The sequence below is a fragment of the Gopherus flavomarginatus genome, unplaced genomic scaffold (assembly GCF_025201925.1).
Source record: "Gopherus flavomarginatus isolate rGopFla2 unplaced genomic scaffold, rGopFla2.mat.asm mat_scaffold_34_arrow_ctg1, whole genome shotgun sequence".
NCBI lineage: Eukaryota > Metazoa > Chordata > Testudines > Testudinidae > Gopherus > Gopherus flavomarginatus.
In genome coordinates this window covers 4,418,253-4,446,043 of record NW_026115061.1, presented here as the reverse complement: position 1 = coordinate 4,446,043, position 27,791 = coordinate 4,418,253, and the positions used below count along the sequence as shown (strand labels likewise).

The following is a 27,791-nucleotide window of genomic DNA, read 5'->3' as shown; positions in this document are numbered from 1 at the left end:
AGCCCAATACCACCTTATTCCAATGTGACTGGTTTGGGATGTGAGGATGTGACCCTTCGCTTCCCAGCTTATGGCTGCCCCTGCTGCTTAGGCAAAGGCCTTAGCCCAGGGATCTCTAACATGATGTCTGTGGGTGCCATGGCGCCCGCCAGGGCATCTATGTGCACCCACCTAATGGCTGGCGGACAAGCATCTGCCGAAATGCCACTGAGAAGCAGCGTCATCAAGAGGCGTCACCGCCGAAATGAAGCCGAAAATCAGTAGCATTTCGGCGGCGATGCCTCTTGATGTTGCTGCTTCTCGGTGGCATTTCGGCGGATGCTTGTCCGCCGGCCATGATCCTTGGTGGTTCATCGTCCGGTGCCTGCCAGACGAAAAAGCTTGGGACCACTGCCTTAGACTAAGATCAAGTCCTCAGACTAGTCTAGTGAGAGAAGGCCCACACACAGGCAGACTGAGATTTTGATTCTTTCTTTTTATACTCCTGTAACTAGCTAAGTGATAAAAATACTTGTAAGTTCTTAAAGTCTAGGCTTTACAGGCAGGCCTGAATATCTCCATTCTAACAGTGGGTTCTATCCCTTCCTCCATTCTGTGTCTGTCTTGTCTATTTAGATTGTAAAGTCTTCAAGGCGTGGGCTATCTACTATTCTCTGTTTGTATTTTGCCTAACACAGTGGGGACCTACTGTTAGTTGGTCCCTAGGCACTAAGATAATGAAGATGATTTTAGAATAATAATAACTCTCCTGGCACTTTGAGCCAAGGAAGCTGGCCTTGGGATGTTACTCCTTAAAAATGAGCTGGGCTTAAAAGGATGGAATATGTTTTGTAACAAGTATCCCACCAATTCCACTGACCTCTCTTCTTTTCTTTGCCCTGAATAGAGTTTCGAGTTTCCAAACCTAGTGTCATTTTGCAGCTGGAACGAGGGGAAGAGCCGTGGATCCCAGATCTCCAAGTCTCTGAGAAAGAAGTGCTCCCAAGAGCTGCCTACACAGGTGAGGAAGTGGTTAAACCAACTCAAGAACTGTCTGTGAATACAGGAAATATTTGGGATGCCCTACAAAGACTTTATGAGCTCTCCCAAGTTCAGGATTGTTCCCTGCAGATGTAGAATCATTAGGTAGATGTCACTCATAGCTTCCCACATATCCTAACAACTGGCAGCAGGTCCCTCCCCAATCTCGCTTTCCCCTTAGAGTTCTGGTGAGATGCAGACCAAAACCGATCCCTTCCTCTCTTCTCTGGGGAGGAGCTTGGGGAAAATCAGTTCCAGATAGGTTTGATCTCTCCCACACATTTTGGATTGTTCATCCCTTTTTCCATTCCTCTCTCTGAGATTTCCTTTCTCTCAGGCGCAGGGAGTGATCTATGTCTGGATTCTCTCTGTCTCTCATCAGGTGATGGGATGGTGAGTGATAACGAGGAGGAGAAACCCCAGCAGGAAGATACTGAGCAAGTAGAAGCACATGAGACATTATCGGGAAGATCCAAAGGGAGTGTTTCCAGGTTTTGTGCACGCCCAGAAAAAGCAAAAGCCCGTGAGACTGAGCAGAGGCCAGAGGAAAACTTCAGTAGCTTCTCAGACCTTATTTCAAGTGAGAGAATCAACTTGGAAGACACACGTTACACATGCCATGAGTGCGGGAAACGCTTCAATTGGCGCTCACACCTTATCAGACATCACAAAATCCACACTGGTGAGAGACCTTATGGATGCTCTGAGTGCGGGAAAGGCTTCAAACAGAGCTCTGCCCTTATCGCACATCAGAGAATCCACACAGGGGAGAAGCCCTACACATGCTCTGAGTGCGGGAAAAGCTTCAGTCAGCTCTCACACCTTATCAAACATCAGAGGATCAACATAGGTGAGAAACCTTATGCCGGGCTGCAGAACTCGTAAAGTGGCGAGGGCCACATTATTCCAAAGAAAACAGCTGAGGGCCGAAACCTCCCAACCCTGTAGAAACACCTCGCCCCAGGGCCGCCCAGCCCTGTGGAAACAAACCCTCCTTCCCCAGCGCCGCCCCACCAAAACAGCTGTGGGCCAAAAAGGAAAGTTGGGGGTGAGGAGGTGATACTTTATTTCAGGGGTTGGCAACCTATGGCACATGTGCCAAAGATGGCACGCTAGCCAATGTTTAATGGCACGCGGCTGCCTGCTGGGACTCCGCGTGCCATTAAAAATCCTGCAGACACGGCAAGCTGCAGGGTCTGCAGTCCCAGGCCGGAGTGCCGGCCCAAGCGCAGCAAGCCGCTGCCACCTCCCCTGCCTTCCCCTAGAGCATTGGCGCCGTGCACGCAGCGCTATGGGGGCTGGGGCTAGGTGCTCCCACGGGGCAGCGTTTGGCTCCATGGGGAGGGAAAGACGCTCCCAGCTCATCCGGAGCCCTGCTGCCGCGCGTGCAGCACTCTGAGGGGCAGGGCAGGGCTGGGCTTCGTGCACAGGGGCGGCGGTGGCAGGGCTCCGGATGAGCGGGGAGCTTCATGGTAAGGGGGCTAGGTCTGGGGCCACTGGCGGGGGGTGGGTAAGGGGTGGGGGTAGTGGAGGGACAGGGAGAAGGGTGAGTCCTGGGGGAGCAGTTAGGGTGTGGGAGGGTCTCTGGACGGGGTGGTCAGGAGACAAGGAGCTGTGGGGGGTTGGATGAGTTGGGAGTTCTGGGGGGTCCTGTCAGGAGGCAGGGGTGTGGAAAGGGGTTGGGACAGGCAGGGAGCGGGGAGGGTTGTGTGGGTCCAGAGTTCTGGGGGTCCTGTCGGGGCTGGGAGCAGTTAGATAGGCGTGGGAGTCCAGGGGGTCTATCTGGGTGTGGGGGTGTGGATAAGGGTTTGGGCAGTCGGGACAGGTAGGACGTAGGGTCCTAGGGGGGCAGTCAGGGGATAAGGGGCAGGGGTCCCAGGACAGGGTAGTCAGGACAAGGAGTGGGGGAGTTGGGGGTTCTGCGGGGCAGTCACTAAGCCCTCTGCCTGAGCCATGACCCCCTCCCCACACACTCAGCCCTCTGCCCTGAGCCCTGCACCTCCACACACCCACAGGTGCTCGCCCTGAGCCCTGTACCACCCAGCCCTCTGACTCTTTCATCCCCCCCATGACCCCAGCCCTGACTGGCACCCCCACATGTACCCAGCCCCCCTACCCTGACACCTGCACCCCCCGCATGCCCCCAGCCCTCTGCCCTGACTCTTGTACTCCCCACATCTCCAGCCCCCCCACCCCACATCCCATGCACCCCTCACCATCCCCATCCCCACCCTGAGCACCAAACGGGAGCCCCTGCACCACCACTCACATTCCCACCTGCACCCCTCACACCACATGGGAGCTGCCCAGGTGAGTGCCCCCACACCCAAACCTCCTGCCCCAACCCTGAGCCCCCCTCCCTCATTCTAGCTCCTGGACAGACCCTTTACCCCCAGCTCTGTGCTCGGTCTACTCCCATTCTCAACTCAGTGCAGAGAGAGGAAGAGAATGGGCCAGAACCAGGGAGAAGGTAGGTACTCACTGTATGTGGGCACGGCCGGGACCCCAGACCGGCAGCGGGCTGAGTGGATCCGTCAGCTGGGATCCCGGCTGGCAGGAGCCGGAGGATGGAACCCCTGAGCAGCTGTGGGCTGAGCCTCTCAGCCCGCTGCTGGTCTAGGGTCCTGGCTGCTGGCCCTGCTCAGCCCACTGCCGATCTGGGGTCCCGGCTGCCGAGCCCGCTGCTGGTCTGGGGTCCCGGCTGCCGGCCCCGCACAGCCCGCTACCGGTCTGGGGTTCTGGCTGCCAGACCCTTCCCAGCTTGGGTCCCAGCCGTAGGCCCCACTCAGCCCACTGCCGGCCGAGGTGAACAGAACCCCAGACCAGCAGTGGACTGAGCGGGCCGATGGCGTAAGATCATCATTTTAATTTAATTTTAAATGAAGCTTCTTAAACATTTTGAAAACCTTGTTTATTTTACAACACTAGTTTAGTTATATACTATATAGACTTGTAGAGAGAGACCTTCTAAAACACATTACAAAGTATGACTGGCACGCGAACCCCTAAATGAGAGTGAAGAAATGAAGACTTGGCACAGCACAGGTGCAGGTGGGAATGTGACTCCTGTTTGGTGCTCAGGGTGGGGATGGGGATGGTGTGGGGTGCATGGGATGTGGGGGCGGGGCTGGGAATGTGAGGGGTGCAAGAGTCAGGGCTGGGGGCATGTGTGCGGGGTGCAGGTGTCAGGGTAGGGGGGCTGGGTATTTATGGGTGTGCCAGTAAGGGCTGGGGTCATGGGGAGGTCAAGGAGTCAACAGAGGCCTGGGGGGTACAGGGCTCAGGGCAGATGCCTGGGGGTGTGTGGGGTGCAGGGCTCAGGGCAGAGGGCTGTGGGGGGGTGGGGGGGTGGGATCAGGGCAGAGGGCTGAGTGACTGCCCCCCCAAAAAACCCCAACCCCCCACTCCTTGTCCCAACTACCCCCTCCTGGGACCCCACCTCCTATTTAAGCCTCCCTGCCCCATATCTCCTGACTGCCCCCCTAGGATCCTATAGCCTACCTGTTCCCTGACTGCCCCTACCCTTATCCACACCACTACACCCAAACAGACCCCCCTGGACTCCCACGCCTATCTAATCGCTCCCCGCCCCCTGACAGGACCCCTAGAACTCTGGACCCATACAATGCCCACCCCTGGTCCCTGCCTGCCTCAACTCCTCTCCACACCCCTGCCCCCTGGCAGTCCCCCCCAGAACTCCTGACTCATCCAGCCCCCCCAGCTCCTTGTCCCCTGACCACCACCCCCAGAGACCCCCCGAACTGCTCCCCCAGGACCCTCCTTGCTCCCTGTCCCCTGACTGCCCTGACCCCTATCCACCCCCCAAACAGACCCCAGGACTCCCATGCCCCATCCAACCACCCTGCTCCCTGACTGACCCCTCCAGAGACCCCCACCCCTAACCACCCTGTGGGATCCCACCCACCCTGCTCCCTGTCTCTTGACTGCCCCCACCCCTTAGCTACCCCCCCCGCCCAATCCCGGAGCCGGCCCCCTTACCATGAGGCTTCTCGCTCACCCCCCCGCACACAGCCCTGCTCCACCCTGCCCCTCAGAGTGCTGTGCGCGCGGCAGCAGGGCTCCGGGTGAGCGGGGAGCGTCTTTCCCTCCCCACGGAGCCAAACACTGTCCCTCGGGAGCGCTCAGCCCCAGTGGGCGACGGCAGGGCTCTAGGGGAAGGCGGAAGAGGGGCCAGCGGCTTGCTGCGCTCGCCAGCGCTCCGGTGTGAGACCGCGGACCCCGCGGCTTGCCACATCGGCGGGATTTTTAATGACCCATGGAGTCCCAGCAGGCAGCCACGTGCCATCAAAAATTGGCTCCCATGCCATCGTTTGCCGACTCCTGTAATAAGCATTTCTTGCTCAATTTTCTCCTACTTTTTCTACAGCAGGTTACAGTGGATCAGTGTATTTGATTTGGGAGAAATGAAGTAACAGCTACCAAAACTGAGCTTGTGCGCTCCTGAATTTTCAGGTGTTCAAATCTGGAAGGCAGGTGCTGGGGGAGGGGCGGCTGTGGGCTCCACGGGGGAGCATGGCAGCAATGTGTCTGGAGCTGCATGGAGCTAGACACGCTGGTCTGAGTGGCACGGTAAGGGGGCTCGGGGTTGGAGAAGGGGTGGGGGCTCTGGGGGGGCAGTCAAGGGACAGGGAGCGGGGGAGTTGGATGGGGCAGAGGTTCAGGGAGTCAGTCGGGACAGGCAGCAGTTGTATAGGCATGGGAGTCCCAGGGGTTTATTGGGACAGGTAGGGGTGGGGTCCTGGGGGAAAGTTGGGGGCTCAGGAGGAGGCAATTGGGGACAAGGAGAAGGGAGGCTTAGATAGGGGCTGGGATTCCAAGGGGCAGTTAGGGGCAGGGGTCACAAGAGAGGGGTATTAGGGGACAAGGACCAGCGGTGTTAGGGGGTGGGGGTCCTGGGGGGCAGTTGGGGCCGGGGTCTGGGTAGGGGGCAATCAGCGGCCGTGGGCCGGGATTCAAAGGGCTTTGGGCTGCCCGCAGAGCGCCATGTGCGGGGGAGAAGCCGGAGTTGCAGGGGGCGGAAGGTCAATGGGACGAGGCAGGGGGTTGAACTGTCTCTGTGCAGCCAGGAAATTCCCGGGGGGGGGGGAAGTGGTGGATGGGGGAAGGGGAGAGAGTTAATTGAATCCTGTCCCTGTTTGTGCCACTTGCCTCTCACCCCTGATACAAATTCATGTTTGGGGCTGTTTTCCATGTTCCTCAATCCCAGCAACTTCTCCTTTCTTGGAGGAAACCTGTTGCCCTGAATCATTCTCCATCCTGGAGGCTGCAGGGGGTTAAATTTCTCGGTGTTGATCTTTCCCCTCTCCTTTGAGAACCATTTCTTCCCCCCTTTATCTGTATTAAAATGTTTGCCGATGAAAGAGACCAGCCACATCTTTAATACACATCAAAGCCAGAGGCCTCCCCCTGTTTGCGGATCAGTGATTCCCAGCTGGTAACAGGAGAGTTGATTGGACCTTTTTCTTTTCTCCAGCTGGCAAGGGATGAGATTGTCGCTCTGAGTGCAGCGGGGTCCAGAAGTATCCCAAACCCCATGACAAAGGGTCTGTGTGAGAGGTTGATTCCCACAGTGCTAAGATGTAGCCACCTCTAGGGTGGATCCATGGTGACCATTATTTGCTAGTGACAGGGCATGGACATTTCTTACCTTTCTTGCCTTCCAGGCTTTCCATTGTCCTGTTAAAGAGGCTTCCCCCAGGGGTCCCTCTGCCTGTGTGACTGGCCAGCAGGGGGTGGTGGTAACTTTCTATCCACTTATCACACTCTGTGAGGTAACACTGTTGCAGGGGCGGGGAAGGTGTCTGTGTGGGGAGATTGCAGCTGAAGGGGCACTGTGGTAGGGGAAGGCCTCTGGGTGGCTGGGCAGGGGATACCCTAGTCAGGTTGGTGGGTTGTGGAGATTTGGGGTTTTGGGGTGTGGTGTTTGTGATGTACCCATCCCTGAGGCTATGGGTCCTGGAGGTGGGTATCGCTGGGGGCCTGGTGGCTGCAGAACAGTGGGGGTGGGTGTCTCTTGGGGGGGGGGCGGGACAGGGGGTTAGAGGGAGCCTGGTTTTGTGCCAGGGGCTCCGTCTGAGCTTCCCCCGCTGGCTCCTGGGATTGTTGCAATGCCCAGTGCACAGAGCTCAGGAAGGGGATCCCTGGCACTAGATAAGGGAATGCCAGGCAAGCAGAGTGAGAGGTCGCACTGTAAAGCATCAGGGGGTCCTGCTGGGTGGAGGAGGGGGTCCCAGACAAATGGCATGGCAGATCCTGCTGGTGGTGGTGTGGGGGGGGTGGTCCTAGGCAGGCAGTGAGGAACCGAGTTCCCAGTAGGTGGGTCCCTGGCTGCTGGGGGCTCTTGGTGAGGGGAACCCTTTGGGATTCCCAACCTGACAGTCATGGTCTGGTGGGGATTCCGTGGCTGGTGGGGCTTTGAGAGGTATCTGGGGTCCCTGGCTGGGGACTCTGGGGGCTGCGTCCCAGGAAATATCTGGTGGGTCCCTGGCTGTGGGAACTTCTACTAACCATGATCCTTCTCTCTGATCAATTTGTGCCAGAGTCCTGGCTCCAAGCACTGCCCAGCATTCCCCAGTCACATGCCCTGTCACTGTGATAACTTTCTGTTCACTTATCAAACACTGTGAGTGTGAAGTCAGATTTTGCTTCTCTCCTCTTTTGACAACTGCAGGAATTTTTGGTTCCCTTTAGAAAATTTGTGCCCCCAATCCTTGTTCTCGATCTGAGGGGTGAGGGAGGTGGGAAGGGGGCTAGCACTGCCACACAATGGTCTTTTCCACAGCATTCTGGACTCATTCTTTCTGAAATCTGGTGTCATTGAGACCATTGTTAATCCAGAGTCACTGTATGGAAAGACAAGGAGTGACTCCAGATGGACAGTGGGGCAAATGAGATCAGCCATTCTCCCTGTGAGGAGGGGCTCTCATTAGCTGCTCTCCCCAGAGAGCTAAAGGAGGGAAGCTGCTCAGATGCTCTGTCCTTCTCTGCTCTGGATATTGGGGTTCAGCTTCCTGAGTCAGACTCTGCAGCCTCCATTGTGATCTGGGAGACCAGGCTTAGCAGCTGCTGCTTCCCCAGCGGGGTTCTGTGCTGGGAAGTGACCTTAGTTAAAGCTGCTTCTCTGCCTGGCCCAGGGGATGACTTTCTCCAGCTGGTCCTAGCCCCCTAGAGCAGCCCTGGACCTTATTAATACTCATTTCTGAGCCAGACATTCCAAGTAACTGAAAGGAATGAAGGGAAAATGCTGGGGTCTGGCCTTAAAATGACTCCACACAAACAGTTCCCCCTCATTTCTCGTCCCATTAGCAATTGCAGGAGCAAATCCAGCCATGGGGAAGCAAACTACCCAGGAATGGGACTTTCCTACCAGACTGGCAGGGAGAGGGGATGGGAAAAGGAGATAGAAGGAGAAAGAGACTGAAAGGGGCAACGAGAGAGAAGAGTTTGGAGAGAGATTTCCAGATCTCTAATCTGCCCAGAAAAATGTATTGCTGCACCCTGGATAGAGTCACTTTCCTGTGGAAAAGATGAGAATCAGACAGAGGAAAATCCAGTTCCTGACTCCATATCCCTCCTGCTGGGGTGTGGCTGCCATGGGGTCCGTGTCAGGGAATCCCCCATAGTGAATACTTTGGTTCTGCTTTTTTCTAGCCTTGTGTTCAGAGACTTTGTTATGGGATGTGGGGAGGGAGAAGAGAGGTTAATATGTCTCTGTGGGCTTAGCCTGGCAGGAGGGGCCAGGTCTACACTGTACACAGAGATCAAGCCTTTCTCAGCATGGCAGACTCTAGGGTGTCTGTCTGCAGGGAAAGGGCCTGGGGGAATCATGCTGTGAAATGAATTAAAACCTGTTCTGAAACCTCCACAACTGCCCTTCTCACCCTGCCAGGCTGCGGAATAATGTCCGTGTTTTGCTCCAGTTCATCCCGTCCTCTCGTTGGACAGGGGAGAGAAGTGGCTGCAGAGGAGCCAGTTCAGGTAGGTATTATCAGGGGATTGCTGGTGGGTTCCTCCAGGAGGGAGAGGGACAGCAAATACACCAGAGATGGGAAGGTTTGCACAGTCTGGTTTGCAGGAAATGCACAGGATGGAGAAAGGGAGGAGGACAGGGGTGTGCTAAACCTGCTGGGAGTTAGTTAATAAGTGGCCTAGTTTCTAGGAACAGACTCAGGAGATTCAGCGGTGGAAATGCTCTAGTTTGTGGAGCAGAAAATAACCCAGCTCCATGGAGCTGGGAAAACTGACCAGACTCCCAGTGCTAGAGCCCTACCTGCCTAACCAGCAGCTGCTGTGAGATATGAAGGGGGCACCCACCAGTGAGGCTTAGGGGAGATTCCCCTCCCTTCACATCCAGCTCTTCAGAATGGGGATGGTGTTGGGCTTCCTACCAGGGAGCTCTCCCTGGACCCTGCTAGGGGCTCCATCTCCTGAATCAGTCAGTGGCTAGTAGGTGTGTGATGGATCTGCTGGGAGAGAGGAGGGGCTCTCTCTTCATCCCTTCCCCCTGGTGTTTCGTGGATGCTCTGAGCAGGGTGGGTTGGGACTCTGACTGCAATCCACCCAGATTTTCTGTTTGGTTCCTGTCCCCCATGTACAGTGGGGCTGTGAGTGGGGCAGCGGGTACTGAGTGTTGGACTTTCGCTCTTTCAGGGGTCGCTGACCTTCGAGGAAGTGGCTGTGTATTTCACCAGGGAAGAGTGGGCTCTGCTGGACCCCACTCAGAGAACCCTCTGCAGAGATGTCATGCAGGAGAACTATGAGAATGTGACCTCGCTGGGTAAGGGTTCCTGTCCCCTCAGTTCTTGGAAGGGGAAAAGAAGAGAGATGATTCACAGCAGCCGCACAATGCCACCTCTACTCTGCCCTGTTTCAGCATCACACCAATATGCCAGTGACACACACACACTACCAGAGACCCTCCCCTGCTGCAGAACACTTTGGGAACAGAGCACAGGAGCCGTATCGCACAGCGTCAAATATCTCCTGTTTGCTCAAGTAAAACTGAGGATTAGGTGCGGCAGAAGCTTCCTACCCCTGACCTCTCAAACCCTGAGCCTTCTCTACCCAGACCTGAATGTGCTTGGGGTGTAACGAGCAGGCTGCTGGAGTCAGAGCTGCTGGTCCAGGGTTACTTGTCACACAGACGCTCCGTGTGTCCTTGAATGCTGGCTGGGGGTATCCAGAGAAGGAAGCTCAGTGGTGGATTTAGCGTTAGTGGGGCCTTGTGCTCAGCTCCATTTTAGGGGTCCCTCCTTGGGAGACAGGCAAGAAAAAGAACATTCTCTCTTATTTCCCTCCCACCCCCATTTTTCATTCTTTTTTTCCTTCCTCCTCCTCCTCCTCTAAGCAATAGGAAGTAAGTGAAAATAAAGTGAGGTACATGGATTGTTTTTGTCGTCTAACCGATTTTTCCACAGACCATTTGAAAATCGCTGAGAGTCTTGGTGCACCACTTAATGATCTTTCCATATATTGTTTGTACTGTTAGCTAACTATTTTAAAGTGCTTTGGATAAGAGCCCTTTATTAAAAATTAAAAACGTCAGAGTGCAGGGTCTGGCCAGGAGTTAGGGTGTGGGAGGGGGCTCAGGGCTGGGACAGGTGGTTGGGGTGTGGAGCACTTATCTGGAGCAACTCCTGTTTCATGCGAGCAATGCAGGTGGGGATGTGGGGGGGCAGGAGTCGGGGAGGCAGGAGGCTTCTGGGAGGGGTGCAGGAGTCAGGGCGGGGGGTGTGTGAGGGGCATGGCGGTGGGGGAGGGAAGGGATTATGGGTGGTTGCAGGAATCAGACAGGGTAGGGAACTGGGGTGTGTCTGTGAGGGGTGAAGGAATAAGGGCTGGGGGTGTGAGGGGATGCAGGAGTCAGTGAGGGCAAGGTGTTCAGGGAGCAGGAGTCAGGGCTGGGAGTGCAGGGTCTGGGAGGGAGTTAGAGTGGAGGAGCAGGCTGGAGATTGGGATGCAGGGTCTGGCCAGATTTTAGGATGCAGGAGGGGGCTCAGGGTTGGGGCAGGAGGTTGGGGTGTGGAGTGCTTACCTGGGGCAGCTCCCATTTGGTGTGAGGGGTGCAGGTGGCAATGTGGGGGTGTGTGCAGGAGCTCCCATTTGGTGTTCAGGGTACAGGGGTTGCAGGAGTCAGCATGGGGTGTGAAGGCTCGGTATGTGGGAGGGGGTGCAGGAGTCAGGGCTGGGAGGGTGGGCTGGGGTACTGGGGGTGCTCCCAGCCCCCTACCCTGAGTGGCTCAAGCAGGGGCTGGGGAGTATGTGATAGGGGAGTGCTTTGTAAAGCAGTGAGCAAGCCACCCGGAAGCTTTTCAAACAGGGCTGCTAACAGGGAGTTTGGAAGAGGAGTGGGAAGGGGGCGAGGTTCTCTTGCCAGTCTTTAAAACATTTAAGCTATAATACAAACTTCTTGATTGAAACAAAAACCCTCTTGTTAACCTAGGTAACTGTAGAAGAGAATGCAGGCAGAAGCCCAGCAGCAGAGTGGGGGCTATCCTGTTAATTGCTCTCAATGTAGCATGTATGATTACCTGCCCTGTGGGTGGGTGGCTTACGTGTGCATTCGGTGCAAGGATCTCTTGGCCCTCAGAGACCACGTGGAGGCTTTGGAGGCCAGGGTGGTGGAACTGGAGATGCCTAAGGGAGGCAAAGAAGTATATCCATGAGGCTTTCTGGGACACTATAGATTTGTCCCACCTCTGGTCAGACAGCCACTGCGCTGTTCAGGAGGATGAAAGGCCTAGGGAAGGAGAGCAGTCAATGGGAGCAGAGGGAAATCTTCCCATAATTAGGACCCTCCTTACAGATGATGTTGGGGTTACCTCTCCGGGGAGGGAACTCCAGTCATTAAGAAAAGGCAGCTGTTAGTAATGGGAGATTTGATCATTAGAAACAGGGATAGCTGGGTTTGTGATGACCGGGAGAATCGTATGGTGACTTGCCTGCCTGGTGCGAAGGTTGCAGATTTCTCAAGGCATCTAGATAGATTTATGTGTAGTGCTGAGGAGGAGCCAGTGGTCATGGTACAGGTAGATATCAATGACATAAGGAAGGGTAGGTGAGACGTCCTGGAGGCCAAATTTAGTCTGCTAGGAAAGAGACTGAAATCCAGGACCTCTAAGGTGGCATTCTCAGAAATGCTTCCAGTTCCACGCCAGATATGCAGGCAGAGCTTCAGAGTCTCAATGCGTGGATGAGATGATGGTGTAGAGAGGAGGCGTTTCGATTTATTAGGAACTGGGGAAACTTTAGGGATGGGGGAGCCTATACAGCAAGGATGGGCTCCACCTAAACCAAAGTGGAACCAGACTGCTGGCACTTAACATTAAAAAGTTGCAGAGCAGTTTTTAAACTAAGAGATGGAGGGAAAGCCAATGGCTGCAGAGGAACTCGTGGATGGGACAGAGACTTGTCTTAGAGAAGAATCTAGTGATAGAGATTTTTCTAGTTTTAGTCAGGAAGAGAGGCTGGAAGAGGATAAAGTAGGGGCCAGATCAGACGAGAAGCATTCACACACAAAAGAATCAGACACATCAGAAAAGAGCAGACAAAAACAGAGACAAGTTTTTAAAGTACTTGTTGTACACAAATGCTAGAAGTCTAAATAATAAGATGGGTGAATTAGAGTGCCCTGTGTTAAAAGAGAATATTGACATAATAGGTATCACAGAAATCTGGTGGACTGAGGACAATCAATGGGACACAATCGTTCCAGGGTACAAAAGATATTGGAAGGACAGAGCAGGTCATACTTGAGGGGTGGGGAGGGGAGTGGCACTGTATGTTAAAGAAAATGTAAACTCAAATGAAGGAAAAATCTTAAATGAAACCGCATGTTCCATAGAATCTCTATGGATAGTAATTCCATGCTCTACTAAGAATATAACAATAGGGATCTATTATCGACCACCTGTCAAAGACAGTGATAGTGAGGCTGAAATGCGAAGGGAGATTAGAGAGGCTATCAAAATAAAGAACTCCATAATAGTGTGGGATTTCAATTATCCCCATATTAACTGCGTACATGTAACCTCAGGACAAAATGCAGAGACAAAATTTCTGGATACTTTAAATGACTGCTTCATGGAGCAGCTGGTACAAGAACCTGCAAGGGGAGAAGCAACTCTCGATTTAGTCCTGAGTGGAGCGCAGGATCTAGTCCAAGAGGTAACTATAACAGGACTGCTTGGAAATAGTGACCATAATATAACAACATTTAACATTCCTGTGGTGGGAAGAACAGCTCAACACTGTGGCATTTAATTTCAGAAAGGGGAACTATGAAAAAATGAGAGGTTTAGTTAAACAGAAATTAAAAGGTACAATGACTAGAGTGAAATCCCTGCAAGCTGCATGGACACTTTTCAAAGACACAATATTAGAGGCTCAATTTAAATTTATCCCCCAAATTAAGAAACACAGCAAAAGAACTAAAAAGAGCCGCTGTGGCTTAACAACCATGTAAAAGAAGCAGTGAGAGATAAGGCATCTTTTAAAAAGTGGAAGTCAAATCCTAGTGAGGTATATAGGAGAGAGCATAAGCACTGCCAAATTAAGTGTAAACATGTAATAAGAAAAGCCAAAGAGGAGTTTGAAGAAGGGGCTAGCTGAAAGCTAAGAAGGTAATAACAAAATGTTTTTTAAGTGCATCAAAAGCAGGAAGCCTGCTAAACAACCAGTGGGGCCCCCTGGACGATTGAAATACAAAAGAAGCCCTTAAAGACGATAAAGTCATTGCAGAAAAACCAAATGCATTCTTTGCTTCAGTCTTCATGGCTAAGGATGTTGGTGAGATTCCCAAACCTTTTGTGGGTGACAAATCTGAGGAATTGCCACAGATTGAAGTGTCACTAGAGGAGGTTTTGGAACTAATTGATAAACTTAACTGTAACAAGTCACCGGAACCAGATGGTATTTACCCAAGAGTTCTGAAGGAACTCAAATGTGAAATTGGGGAACTATTAGCTATGGTTTGTAACTTGTCCTTTAAATCGGCTTCTGTACCCAATGACTGGAAGATTGCTAATGTAACACCAATATTTAAAAATGGCTCTAGAGGTGATCCTGGCAGTTACAGACCAGTAAGTCTAATATCTGTACCAGGCAAATTAGTTGAAACAATAGTAAAGAATAAAATTGTCAGGCACATAGAAGAACAAAAATTGTTGAGCAAAAGTCAACATGGTTTCTGTAAAGGGAAATCATGTCTTACTAATCTATTAGAGTTCTTTGAAAGTGTCAGCAAACATGTGGACAAGGGGATCCAGTGGACATAGTGTACTTAGATTTCCAGAAAGCCTTTGACAAGGTCCCTCACCAAAGGCTCTTACATAAATTATGTTATCATGGGATAAGAGGGAAGATCTTTTCATGGATTGAGAACTGGTTAAAAGACAGGGAACAAAGAGTAGGAATAAATGATAAATTTTCCGAATGGAGAGGAGTAACTAGTGATGTTCCCCAAGGGTCACTCCTTGGACCAATCCTATTCAACTTATTCATAAATGATCTGGAGAAAGGGGTAAACAGTGAGCTGAGGTGGCAAAGTTTGCAGATGATACTTATGACGATACGGTTCTGGTGGGACCCAACTGAGAGTGCCAATTCAGGACAAATCGCTTAAAACAGGGCAGTTACAGCCCAAGGCTGGGATTTTTCCACCTCTAAGGCAAACCAAACCAGCCAGACAAAGAGGACGTTGGTTTCACCCCACTGGTTAACCACAAGTCACACAAGCAATTCCCTTAGACACTCCAGTCTTCCAGTATCACCACCAGTGCACTCGTCCTGGGGATGAATGGTTATGAAAACCAACACCCCAATAAAAGAAAAAGGTTCTCTCGATCCCAAAGAATCAAGCCCCAGACCCAGGTCAATATACACATCAGATCTTACCCACAAATCACACTGTTGCCAATCCTTTAGAATCTAAAATCTAAAGGTTTATTCATAAAAGGAAAAAGATAGAGATGAGAGCTAGAATTGGTTAAATGGAATCAATTACATGCAGTAATGGCAAACTTCTTAGTTCAGGCTTGTAGCAGTGATGGAGTAAACTGCAGGTTCAAATCAAGTCTCTGGAGTACATCCCCCTCTGGGATGTGTCAGTCAGTCCTTTGTTCAGAGCTTCAGCTTGTAGCAAAGTTCCTCCAGAGGTAAGAAGAACGGTTGAAAACAAGATGGAGATGAGGCATCAGCCTTTTATAGGCTTTTCCAGGTGTAAGAACACTTCTTTGTTCTTACTGTGGAAAATTACAGCAAAATGGAGTCTGGAGTCATATGGGCAAGTCCCTGCATACTTTCAGTTACAAGGCATATCTTCCTTCTCTCAGTGGGTCAGTTGAATAGCTGTTGGCCCTTAATGGGCCATAAAGCATGCTAGGCAGAGCTAACACCAACTTGTCTGGGATGTCTCCCAGAAGCACAGCAGCAGTTCAAAATACAGATAGTATATAGCCAATAGTCATAACTTCAACTACAAAATGATACATACATATAGACACCATAATTATAACCAGCAACCCATAACCTGGTCTTGGACACCTTATATGACCCCCTTTACATAAGATTTGGGGCCACTACAGGACCTTGGTTGCAACCATGTTCTATATGGTCCCAGATTATATCAATAACGTCACAATACTACACTGCTCAAGATAGTTAAGACCAAGGCAAACTGTGAAGAACTTCAAAAAGAGCTCACAAAACTAAGTGACTGGGCAACAAAATGGCAAATGTGTATAAATGTAAAGTAATGCACATTGGAAAAAATAACCCCAACTATACATACAACATGATGAGGGCAAAATTAGGCTAATCAGGAAAAAGATCTTTTTGTCATTGTGGATAGTTCTCTGAAGACATCGAGCAGTGTGCAGCGGAAGTCAAAAAAGCAAACAGGATGTTAGGAATTATTTAAAAAGGGATAGACAGTAATACAGGGAATATCTTATTGCCCTTATATAAATCAATGGAAATAACTAATTTAGACCCCATCATTCTGTATGTATAGTTGGGATTATGTTTTCCAGTGGGCTGCACTATGTGTTATCCTGACATTTAGTACTGCTGAGATCCTGCATTCAGTAATATCCCTGCCCTTCCTGTTCCCTTTCTCCTCCGAACCCCATGCTTATGTTTCCAGCTTCCCCAGGACTCTCTCTTTGTCTCTGGATCTCTCTGTCAGCAAGAAGCAGTGCCAGGGAGACTGATTTCTGGGACGTGGATTTACTTTCTTTGTGTTTTAGGAGACTCTTTGAAATTGAATGTCTGTGACATTAAGCACAGTACATTCTGGACTGTTGAACAGCTCTGTCCCCTCCGTTCCCCAAGCTGGGGTGCCTTTTACAGTGCTCTACTGTGAGAGCAGCCACTCCTGGGCAGTTCACACACAGTCTCCAGCATGTAACTCACTCCCAGCTACAGTTTTAAGTGCTGCTAGTCAGTGACTCACAAATTACAATACCCAATAGGAGAACCCCAGAAAATTCTCTGCTCCCAGACTTCCCCCAGAAATGTGCATCTTGCACTGTCCAGCACACTCCTGAAGAAGGGGAGCTCATATGAAATCTGTTGTTTCATCAGTGGAAAGTGACATGCACCAGCCTTGTTATTCCAAATGGAGTTTCCAACACACTTTAATCCAAACACACTGGTTTGATTTAAAAAAGGAAATAAAATTATTAACTACTGACAAAAAGATTTTAAGTGACTACAAGTAATGAGGCATAAAAGTCAGAATTGTTTACAAAAGAAATGCAAGATAAAACACACACTAATGTTTAACTTAACAAACTAAAAGGGATTTAAAACAAATGTTTCTCTCACCATCTGCTGAGACAGGCTGGTTTTCCTTTCAGCCAGGACTCCCCCTAACCTGCCCCTACCATCCACATTCAGTTCTTCAGGAGTTGTCATGAGCAGAGGGAAAGGGGAGAGAGAGAGAGAGAGTCTTATGCATTTTCCTCACCTCTTTTTATAATTCAGTCCTTTGTACTAGAAACAAATTCAGTTCCCAGCTGAGTCATGGTGACAGGCTGTTATAGATACGAGCTTCAAGTGTCCCTGTGATGGAATGTAAATGTCTTCTTCACACCTTCCCTCTCCTGGAGAATGGCTGTTTGACCAGCTGTTTGCCTTGCTGTCTCTGAGGAACTTAGGGTTAGGGTTGCAGCCTTTTCAGTAACATCATACCGTAAAATCTCATAACTTTACATACAATGTTGCTACACATTTTAACAGGAGGATATTCAGTAGATTAAGTCTTTTAAAATGGTACCTCACAAGCCATACAGTAATAAATGAAAGGGAGGGGAGGGTTCTCCCTTTTATAAACACCCAGCCAGCCAGTTGGCTGTAAATCCCTGTTGGTGTGAGTTCTCTGCTTGCTTTACCTCTAAAGGATTAACAAGCCAACAGGGTTTTTAAAAAAATAAAAAAATTAAAAAAAAGTATTGGTCACCTGACCAAAAGAACCAATGGAAAGGCTACAACTTTTTTAAATGGGAAAGTAACTTTCCCTTTGTCTCTTGTTCTCCGGAGAAGGCAATACGGAATAGCAATGCTGTGTATGGCTTGAAGCAGGTATGAAAATTCATCTTCCATACCTAGAAGAAATGATTTGGCTAGGGAATGTTTAGACAGACACAATCAGGTTTACTTTTTATTGTGGCTTTTGGATCTCCTCTGTGTTATCCCAGATGCTTTTGTTTGCTTGTAAGCTTTAAGCTGAACCCCCAAGAAAGCTATTTTGGGTGCTTTCAGAAATTTTCTTTTAAGATCTAGTAAAAGCCTAAGTTCCAGATGTATTGTTTTCCTTTTCAATTTTAATAAAATTTACTCTTTTAAGAACAGGATTGGATTTTTGGTGTCCTAAGAAGTTTGTGTGTGTTGTTTGATTAGCTGGTAGCCACAGCTAATTTCACTGCTCTACTGCCAAAATGCTTCTGAAATAAATATAGTCAAACTTTACTAATTCTGGGTCACTGAGAATGAAAATGATGCTTAAAATTGTTGATTGGCTCTAGTCTAGCTGTTGGGCTCCAGACTACAGCAGTGGAATCTCCTGGCAGGTGATGTTAGGGTTTCCATGTCCCGTGACCGTCAAAAGGATCTTGTCCCATTCTTCTTCATGGAAGGTGATCTTGTAGCCTGCAACAACATCAATGGTGTGATGGCAGCCCTCAACATCGTTCATGATCCAGATGAGTGGAGACTGTTTATTGATTCATCGAAGACGAGTCTTAAAGCTATTTTGCTGCATAATGGCAGTGTTTTGCCATCAATTCCAGTTGGTCATGCAGTCCATATGAAGGAAACCTATGACAACATGAAACAACTTTTGAGGTGCATAAACTATGACCAACATCAGTGGCAGCTTTGTGGCGATTTGAAAGTTGTTGCTCTCTTGCTTGATCTGCAGACTGGATACACAAAGTACTGCTGTTTTCTCTGCGAATGGTATAGTCGTGCAAGAGATTCCCATTACATCAAGAAAGATTGGCCACTCCAACAGTCATTGGAGCCTGGGAGGAAAAGTGTTCAGCATCCACCACTTGTTGAATCAAGGAAGATTTTGTTACTATCCTTACACATCAAGCTGGATCTGATGAAGAACTTTGTCAAGGCCATTGACAAAACACAAGCAGCTTTCGAGTACCTCCGTGGAAAATTTCCAAGGTTAAGTGAAGCTAAGATAAAGGAAGGTGTCTTTGTTGGTCCTCAGATTCGTGAACTTCTTCGAGATGATGCATTTGACCATGCACTGCATGGCAAGGAAAAGACGGCATGGAAAGCCTACCAGTTAGTGGCAATAAATTTTCTCGGAAACAACAAGGCAGACAACTACAGGTTGTTGGTGGAAAACCTCCTCAAGGCATACAAAAGCCTTGGTTGCAACATGTCACTAAAGATACATTTTTTTGCACTCTCATCTAGATTTTTTTCCACTGAACTGCGGAGCAGTGAGCAACGAGCATGGCAAGCGATTTCCCCAGGACATTGCAACAATGGAGAAACGCTATCAGGGCAAATGGAGCCCATCAATGGTTGCAGACTATTGCTGGACAGTGACAAGAGATGCTCCATTTAATGAATACAAGAGACAAGCCAAGAAGCGCCGAGTAGACACTGAATAGGACTAAACTATGTACAGAATAGTTTTTTGCCTTTTGTTTCATAATAAATTTTATTTATATAACCCTTTTGCTGATTTTTAAAGTGTTACATAAACAAGACAGGTGAAATATTATCATGTAAAGCAACCATAAACACATGAAAAGACCTAGGTTTACAATTTATGATTAAAACTCTATGATCTACACAATATACATAGACATAAAAAGTAAAAACTTAAATATCTTAGAAACAGTAGCCAATCAGTTGTTTTAATTGTCATATTTGAATTCAGCACATCAAAATACATAATAAATACCACATTTTGTCTCTGAAGCAGACAACTTCTCAAAAATTGTAGACCAGTGTTTCCTTTGTTTTCTTTCTCAGCTCTTTCCTGGAGGGGAGGTGAAAGGGCTTGAGGGTGCCCCAAAGGGAAGAATTCTCAAGTGCTCCTTCCTGGGTCCAAGGGTTTGGGGGTTTTTTGCATTTGGGTGGTGGCAGCATTTACCAAGCCAACGACAGAGAAAAGCTGTAACTTTGGGGGTTTAATACAAGTCTAGAGTGGCACAAATTAATTTGTAGAATCCTGTTGGGCCCCCACTTTCTGCACTCGGAGTGACAGAGTGGGGATTTGGCCCTGACACATACTATGAACAAAATTGATCATAATTTTTTAAAAGAGTGAACATAGGGGTACAGACTTGCACAGTGTATGTTTGTGTGTTCCCAACATATATGTGAGTATTTCAGTCCCTCACAAGCAAGGTGTTTGGCATCTTCAAACACCTGGGGAACCGGTCCTGGGAATTGACTGGTTTATTAAGTGACACTGTATGGAATTGAGAGACTTTATATTATTATTATTTTATTATAAATACCAATATGATGAAATTGCAATGAATCATGCTATATATGCCATGTAAGGAGTCAGTGAAAATGTTATGATTTTCCAAGTATGATGATCTTGTTTCTATCTTTGTATTGTGAGTTACAGATATGTAGGGTATATCTGTATTCCAGACTTGTGTAGTGTTTCTGACTGACACCCCCAGACATATTGGCATCAGCGCTACTCAGCCTGTTCGATGGCCAGTCCAGGGTCATCAGCCATACAATGAACCCATTGAAAGGATTAAGGGGATACACCTATTGAGTCAGCAAGACATGCAGGGGTATGCCTGTTGTGGCAAATTTCCGGCACTATTATGATGGGTCTCGTGCTTTCTCTTCTTTGAGGGGGGGGGCGTTCAGGGCACCATTTCTTGCCCCTGATTTGGAATATTAACTGCCCCACTTGTGTCCTAGAGGAGTGGAGTGGAGAGGGAAGGACTTGGGCCCACCCGCTACTCCAGGTCCTAGCCCAGGGGCCCTGAGGATAGTGGTAAACCACTTGAACTGATGGTTCCTTCCCCTGGGCTACTTCCCGCTCCTACCCTTCAGCTTGTGGGGGCTTCCCGCCCTCCCTCTGTACAAACCAGGTGCCCCTTATCTAGGGCCTTGGACTTCTTTGTCCACTGCAGCACTTCTCCAAACTTTCCTCTGCTTCCCTTCAAACTGTTCTCTGCTCGAGTACCAATCCTTTCTGCTCCAACTCCTTCCCTGTCTTATTGGAGCAGCAGTCTTTATCAGGTGGCTGACTGCAGGTGCTCTAATTGGCTTCAGGTGCTCTAGTTAATCTATAGCAAACTTTCTTCCCTCTACAGGGAATAAGGCTCCCTTCTAACCCTCTCCTGCTGCCCTCTGGCCATGCTGTATCACACTGTGTACTGAGAACTCCAAGGGTTTTCCATGCCATGTACTGTGAAGCTTGTGTTTGGGACACAGGAAGTAGAAGCCATTTGGCAAAAGGAATATAAAAGGCAGCTGTATCATCTCCATTTTGCCTTCAATTTTTCTTCCTACCTCTGGAGCAACTTCTCTACAAACTGAAGGCTTGAACAAAGGACTGAATAATGTGCATGTGTACCAGGGAGCTGTCATAAACAGATAGCTAAGGGTTAATGTCTCTTTCACCTGAAAAAAAAAAGTAACCTGAAGCACCTGACCAGAGGACCAATCAGGAAACAGGATTTTTTTTCAACTCTGGGTGGAGGGAAGTTTGTGTCTGAGTTCTTTGTCTTCTGCCTGAATCTCTCTCAGCTAGAGAAGGATTTTTCTATTTCCTGCTTTCTAATCTTCTGTTTCCAAGTTGTGAGTACAAAGTGGGTTTTTTCTTTTGTATTTACATGTCTATAGTGGCTGGAGTGCTTTAAATTCTTTTTGAATAAGGCTGTTTATTCATATTTCTTTTAAGCAATTGACCCTGTATTTGTCACCTTAATACAGAGAGACCATTTGTATGTATTTTTCTTTCTTTTTTATATAAAGCTTTCTTTTAAGACCTGTTGGAGTTTTTCTTTAGTGAGGAACTCCAGGGAATTGGGTCTGCAGCTCACCAGGGAATTGGTGGGAGGAAGAAGTCAGAGGGAGATCTGTGTGTGTTAGATTTACTAGCCTGACTTTGCATTCCCTCTGGGTGAAGAGGGAAGTAATTCTGTTTTCCAGGACTGGGAACGGGGAGGGTGGAGTCCCTCTGCTTAGATTCACGGAGGTTGCTTCTGTGTAGCTCTCCAGGAGCACCTGGAGGGGGGAAGGGAAAAAGGATTATTTCCCTTTGTTGTGAGACTCAAGGGATTTGGGTCTTGGGGTCCCCAGGGAAGGTTTTTGGGGGGACCAGAGTGCCCCAAAACACTCTAATTTTTTGGGTGGTGGCAGCAGTACCAGGTCCAGGCTGATAACTAAGCTTGGAGATTTTCATGCTAACCCCCATATTTTGGATGCTAAGATCCGAATCTGGGACTAGGTTATTGACATGACTGGCAGTGGTGAGATAGAATCCAGAAGCCAGTAGGAATATTATATTTTTCTTTTCTCTGCTAGGGGCTTTAAGCAGAGGGGAAGAGTTTGGTTTTAAAAGGAACCAGAGAGAATTTTGTTTTCTGCTCTCTCTGGCAGCTGTGGCTTGCATCTTAAGCAAGCAACCATTAAGAGACTGTTAAGGGTCTTTTGTCACACAATAGCGCTCCCATTAGGAGGCAAATACCAGCACTATATACATGCAAATAAAGTGGTTTTTCTGGTTTACTTTACATTGAAAAATTAGCTAGGAAGAAAGGGAAAAAGGCACTGTTGCTAGGCAGACCCCAGGAGGCAACAGAGCCTGCAGCTCAGAAGATAAACACTGGAGGGCACCCCAACACAAGAAAACAGGAACCATGCCTACCAAGACAAAAATGGAGGCCGAAGAACAAATCAAAGAAGCTGAACACAGGCGAGAACTGGAAAAAAGACTACAAGAGATGGAGCTGAGAGAAAGAGAAAGAGAGGCAGCCTACAAAAGAGAGCAAGCAGCCAAAGATGCAGACCACCAAAAACAGCTGGAACTCCAGAGGGAAGCCCACCGACAGGCCATGGAATTAGAAAAGGCTAAGCAAAACACAGCCAACTCTAACAGCCCTGCGCCAATGATTGTTCCACAGCACAGGAAATTTCCCACCTACAAGGCAAGTGATGACACCGAGGCCTTCTTGGAAAATTTTGAAAGAGCCTGTCTTGGGTACCACATCCCTGAAGACCAGTACATGGTAGAATTGAAGCCACAGCTCAGTGGACCTTTAGCAGAGGTGGCAGCTGAAATGCCTAAGGAGAACATGAACGACTATAAACTTATTCAAACCAAGGCCAGATACAGAATGGGGATAACCCTGGATCATGCCCGTCGGCGTTTCAGAACCCAAAAGTGGAAACCAGATGTGTCATTTCCCAAACACGCCTACTACGTTGGGAAAAATTATGAGGCCTGGATATCAGGACACAATGTTAAAACCTTGGAAGAACTGCACCTCCTCATACAAATGAAGCAGTTCTTGGATGGTGTTCCTGAGGACATAACACGGTACATACAAGATGGAAAACCCAAAAATCTCGCTGAGACGGGGGAGATTGGAGCCAGATGGATGGAAGTGGCAGAAAGCTACGGTCAAGGGGAACGAATACCCCAGGGGGCACACCGACCATAAACCCTACAACCAAGGACAGCCAAAGACCCCACATACAACCCAAGTAAAGCCACAGACGCCCTATTCTTCCACCTCACCAGTCTCCAGTAACTCACCTCGGCCCAGTGACCCATCAGATAGAAGATGCTTTAAGTGTAATGAAATGGGACATATCAAGGCCAACTGTCCAAAGAACGCCATCCGAGTGCAGTTCATTACACCACCATCACACAAAAGATCCCCAGGCCCAGATGCCTCTCAAATACCCTTGGAGCGAAGGGAAAATTTGAGAGTGGGCGGAAACAAGGTTACTGCGTGGAGAGACATGGGAGCACAAGTGTCAGCTATCCACCAATCCTTCGTAGACCCCAAATTCATCAACCCAAAGGCCAAAGTGACAATTTACCCCTTCATGTCACAAGCGGTAGATTTACCTAGAGCTGAACTGCCTGTCCAGTACAAAGGCTGGTAAGGAATGTGGACTTTTGCAGTCTATGACAATTATCCTATCTCCATGCTACTGGGGGAAGACTTGGCCAACCAGGTGAAGCGGGCCAAGCGAGTGGGAATGGTTACACGTAGCCAAACCAGGCAAGCTTCCAGACCCATTCCTGTTCCTGAGCCATCCACAGACGCCCCGTCTGTGTTACCAGAGACCCAGACAGAGGTAGTGGACTCGGATTCCATGCCTACCACTGAAACAGCCACAGCACCTCCAGTCCCAGGCCCGGAACTGAAACAGCAACCAGCACTAGCAAGTGCAACCACATCTTCAAACTCAACGCCAGAGGGCGCCAGCGAGCCAGAACTGGCAGAAGCAACAGACAGTCATACCCAAAAGGCTCAGCCAGAGCCTGAAATACCCTCAGGTGCGCCAGCGGAGAGCGGTTCACCAGCAACGGAAACAACCCCATCACCTACATCGCTTCCAGAGGGACCAAGCCCAAGTCCACAGTCTGAGAAAGAACTGGTAACCCCAGCCTCAAGGGAACAGTTCCAGATTGAGCAGAAAGCAGATGACAGCCTTCAGAAAGCTTGGGCGGCGACACGGAGCACCCCACCGCCTCTCAGCTCTTCTAATCGATCCCGGTTTGTTATAGACCAAGGACTTTTATACAAGGAGATTCTTTCTGGTGGACACCAGGAAGAATGGCAGCCGCAAAAACAGTTGGTGGTTCCAACTAAGTACCGGGGGAAGCTCTTAAGCTTAGCCCATGATCATCCCAGTGGTCATGCTGGGGTGAACCGAACCAAGGACCGGTTGGGGAAGTCCTTCCACTGGGAGGGGATGGGCAAGGACGTTGTCAAGTATGTCTGGTCTTGTGAGGTATGCCAAAGAGTGGGAAAACCCCAAGACCAGGTCAAGGCCCCTCTCCAGCCACTCCCCATAATTGAGGTCCCATTTCAGCGAGTAGCTGTGGATATTCTGGGTCCTTTCCCAAAAAAGACACCCAGAGGAAAGCAGTACATGCTGACTTTAGTGGACTTTGCTACCCGATGGCCGGAAGCAGTAGCTCTAGGCAACACCAGGGCTAACACTGTGTGCCTGGCCCTAACAGACATCTTTGCCAGGGTAGGTTGGCCCTCCGACATCCTTACAGATTCAGGATCTAATTTCCTGGCAGGGACCATGGAAAAACTGTGGGAAACTCATGAGGTGAATCACTTGGTTGCCACCCCGTACCACCATCAAACCAATGGCCTGGTGAAAAGGTTTAATGGAACTTTGGGGGCCATGATACGAAAATTCGTCAACGAATTCTCCAATAATTGGGACCTAGTGTTGCAGCAGTTTCTGTTTGCCTACAGGTCTGTACCACATCCCAGTTTAGGGTTTTCACCATTTGAACTTGTATATGGTCACGAGGTTAAGGGGCCCTTACAGTTGGTGAAGCAGCAATGGGACGGGTTTACGCCTTCTCCAGGAACTAACATTCTGGACTTCGTAAGCAACCTACAAAGCACCCTCCGACACTCTTTAGCCCTTGCTAGAGAAAACCTAACGGATGCTCAGGAAGAGCAAAAGGCCTGGTATGACAGACATACCAGAGAACGTTCCTTCAAGGTAGGAGACCAGGTTATGGTCTTAAAGGCGCAACAGGCCCATAAAATGGAAGCATCATGGGAAGGGCCATTCACGGTCCAAGAGCGCCTGGGAATTGTGAACTACCTCATAGCATTTCCCAATTCCTCACTAAAGCCCAAAGTGTACCATGTTAATTCTCTCAAGCCTTTCTATTCCAGAGACTTACAGGTTTGTCAGTTTACAGTCCAGGGAGATGATGCTGAGTGGCCTCACGGTGTCTACTACGAAGGAAAAAAAGACGATGGCATGAAAGAGGTAAACCTCTCAACCACCCTGAAACGTCTGCAGCGGCGACAAATCAAGGAGCTGTGCACTAGCTTCGCCCCATTGTTCTCAGCCACCCCAGGACGGACTGAACGGGCATACCACTCCATTGACACAGGTAATGCTCACCCAAGCAGAACCCCACCCTACCGGGTGTCTCCTCATGCCCAAGCTGCTATAGAACGGGAAATCCATAACATGCTACAGATGGGTATAATCCACTCATCTACCAGTGCATGGGCATCTCCCGTGGTTCTGGTACCCAAACCAGATGGGGAAATACGCTTTTGTGTGGACTACCGTAAGCTAAATGCGGTAACTCGTCCGGACAACTATCCAATGCCACGCACCAATGAGTTATTGGAGAAGTTGGGACGTGCCCAGTTCATCTCTACAATAGACTTAACCAAGGCGTACTGGCAAGTACCGCTAGATGAACCTGCCAAGAAGAGGTCAGCATTCATCACCCATGCAGGGGTGTATAAATTTAATGTCCTTCCTTTCGGCCTTCGAAATGCACCCGCCACCTTCCAGAGGCTGGTAGATGGTCTACTAGCAGGACAGAGATTATGCAGTTGCCTACCTCAATGATGTGGCCATTTTTTCAGACTACTGGGCCGAACACCTACTACACCTGGAAAAGGTCTTTGAGCGCATCAGGCAGGCCGAACTAAATGTTAAGGCCAAAAAGTGTCAAATAGGCCAAAACAGAATAACTTACCTGGGGCACCAGGTGGGTCAAGAAACCATAAACCCCCTACAGGCCAAGGTGAATGCTATCCAAAAGTGGCCTGTCCCAAGGTCAAAAACACAGGTCCAATCCTTCTTAGGCTTGGCCGGGTACTACAGGTGATTTGTTCCACATTACAGCCAAATCGCTGCCCCACTGACCGACCTGACCAAAAAGACCCAGCCAAATGCAGTTAAGTGGACTGATGAGTGTCAAAAGGCCTTTACCCAACTTAAGGCAACGCTCATGTCTGACCCTGTGCTCAGGGCCCCGGACTTTGACAAGCCATTCCTAGTAACCGCGGATGCATCTGAGCGTGGTATAGGAGCAGTTCTCATGCAGGAAGCAACAGATCACAACTTCCATCCTGTCATGTTTCTCAGCAAAAAACTGTCTGAGAGGGAATGTCACTGGTCAGTCAGTAAAAAGGAATGCTACGCCATTGTGTACGCCCTGAAAAAGCTACGCCCATATGTTTGAGGATGGCGGTTCCAGCTACAAACTAAACATGCTGCGCTAAAGTGCCTTCATACTGCCAAGGAAAACAACAAAAAACTTCTTCGTTAAAGTTTAGCTCTCCAAGATTTTAATTTTAAAATTCAGCACATCTCAGGAGCTTCTAACAAAGTAGCTGATGCACTCTCCCGTAAAAGTTTCCCAAAATCTAGTAGTTAAAAAGTGTTCTTAAAATGTAAAAGTCTGTTAGTTATATACTTAGTGGTATATGTAAAGGTGCATGTGTTGTAGTAATCTGTTTATTTTACAGTTCTAGAAGAAAATCACCGCCAGTGAGCTTCCCCACTGTCTGCAATTTGGGGGGCGTGTCATAAACAGATAGCTAAGGGTTAATGTCTCTTTCACCTGAAAAAAAAAAGTAACTTGAAGCACCTGACCAGAGGACCAATCAGGAAACAGGATTTTTTTTCAACTCTGGGTGGAGGGAAGTTTGTGTCTGAGTTCTTTGTCTTCTGCCTGAATCTCTCTCAGCTAGAGAAGGATTTTTCTATTTCCTGCTTTCTAATCTTCTGTTTCCAAGTTGTGAGTACAAAGTGGGTTTTTTCTTTTGTATTTACATGTCTATAGTGGCTGGAGTGCTTTAAATTGTATTCTTTTTTGAATAAGGCTGTTTATTCATATTTCTTTTAAGCAATTGACCCTGTATTTGTCACCTTAATACAGAGAGACCATTTGTATGTATTTTTCTTTCTTTTTTATATAAAGCTTTCTTTTAAGACCTGTTGGAGTTTTTCTTTAGTGAGGAACTCCAGGGAATTGGGTCTGCAGCTCACCAGGGAATTGGTGGGAGGAAGAAGTCAGAGGGAGATCTGTGTGTGTTAGATTTACTAGCCTGACTTTGCATTCCCTCTGGGTGAAGAGGGAAGTAATTCTGTTTTCCAGGACTGGGAACGGGGAGGGTGGAGTCCCTCTGCTTAGATTCACGGAGGTTGCTTCTGTGTAGCTCTCCAGGAGCACCTGGAGGGGGGAAGGGAAAAAGGATTATTTCCCTTTGTTGTGAGAC

General features: G+C 49.0%; 1 protein-coding gene across 11 annotated transcripts in view; it reads left to right on the top strand.

The window, feature by feature from the left end:
• LOC127042180 (zinc finger protein 436-like) overlaps positions 1–27,791 on the top strand; it is a 118,287-nt gene that overhangs the window by 85,420 nt on the left and 5,076 nt on the right. For 6 of the 11 annotated variants that reach the window (XM_050935798.1, XM_050935797.1, XM_050935792.1 and 3 more), the window contains 4 exons: positions 887–1,000; positions 1,358–1,870; positions 8,930–9,018; positions 9,691–9,817. In XM_050935798.1, coding sequence (XP_050791755.1) covers positions 887–1,000; positions 1,358–1,870; positions 8,930–9,018; positions 9,691–9,817 — 843 coding nt within the window. The remainder of the gene's footprint in view (positions 1–886; positions 1,001–1,357; positions 1,871–8,929; positions 9,019–9,690; positions 9,818–27,791) is intronic. The other 5 variants (XM_050935793.1, XM_050935800.1, XM_050935799.1 and 2 more) reach the window with 3 other exon arrangements.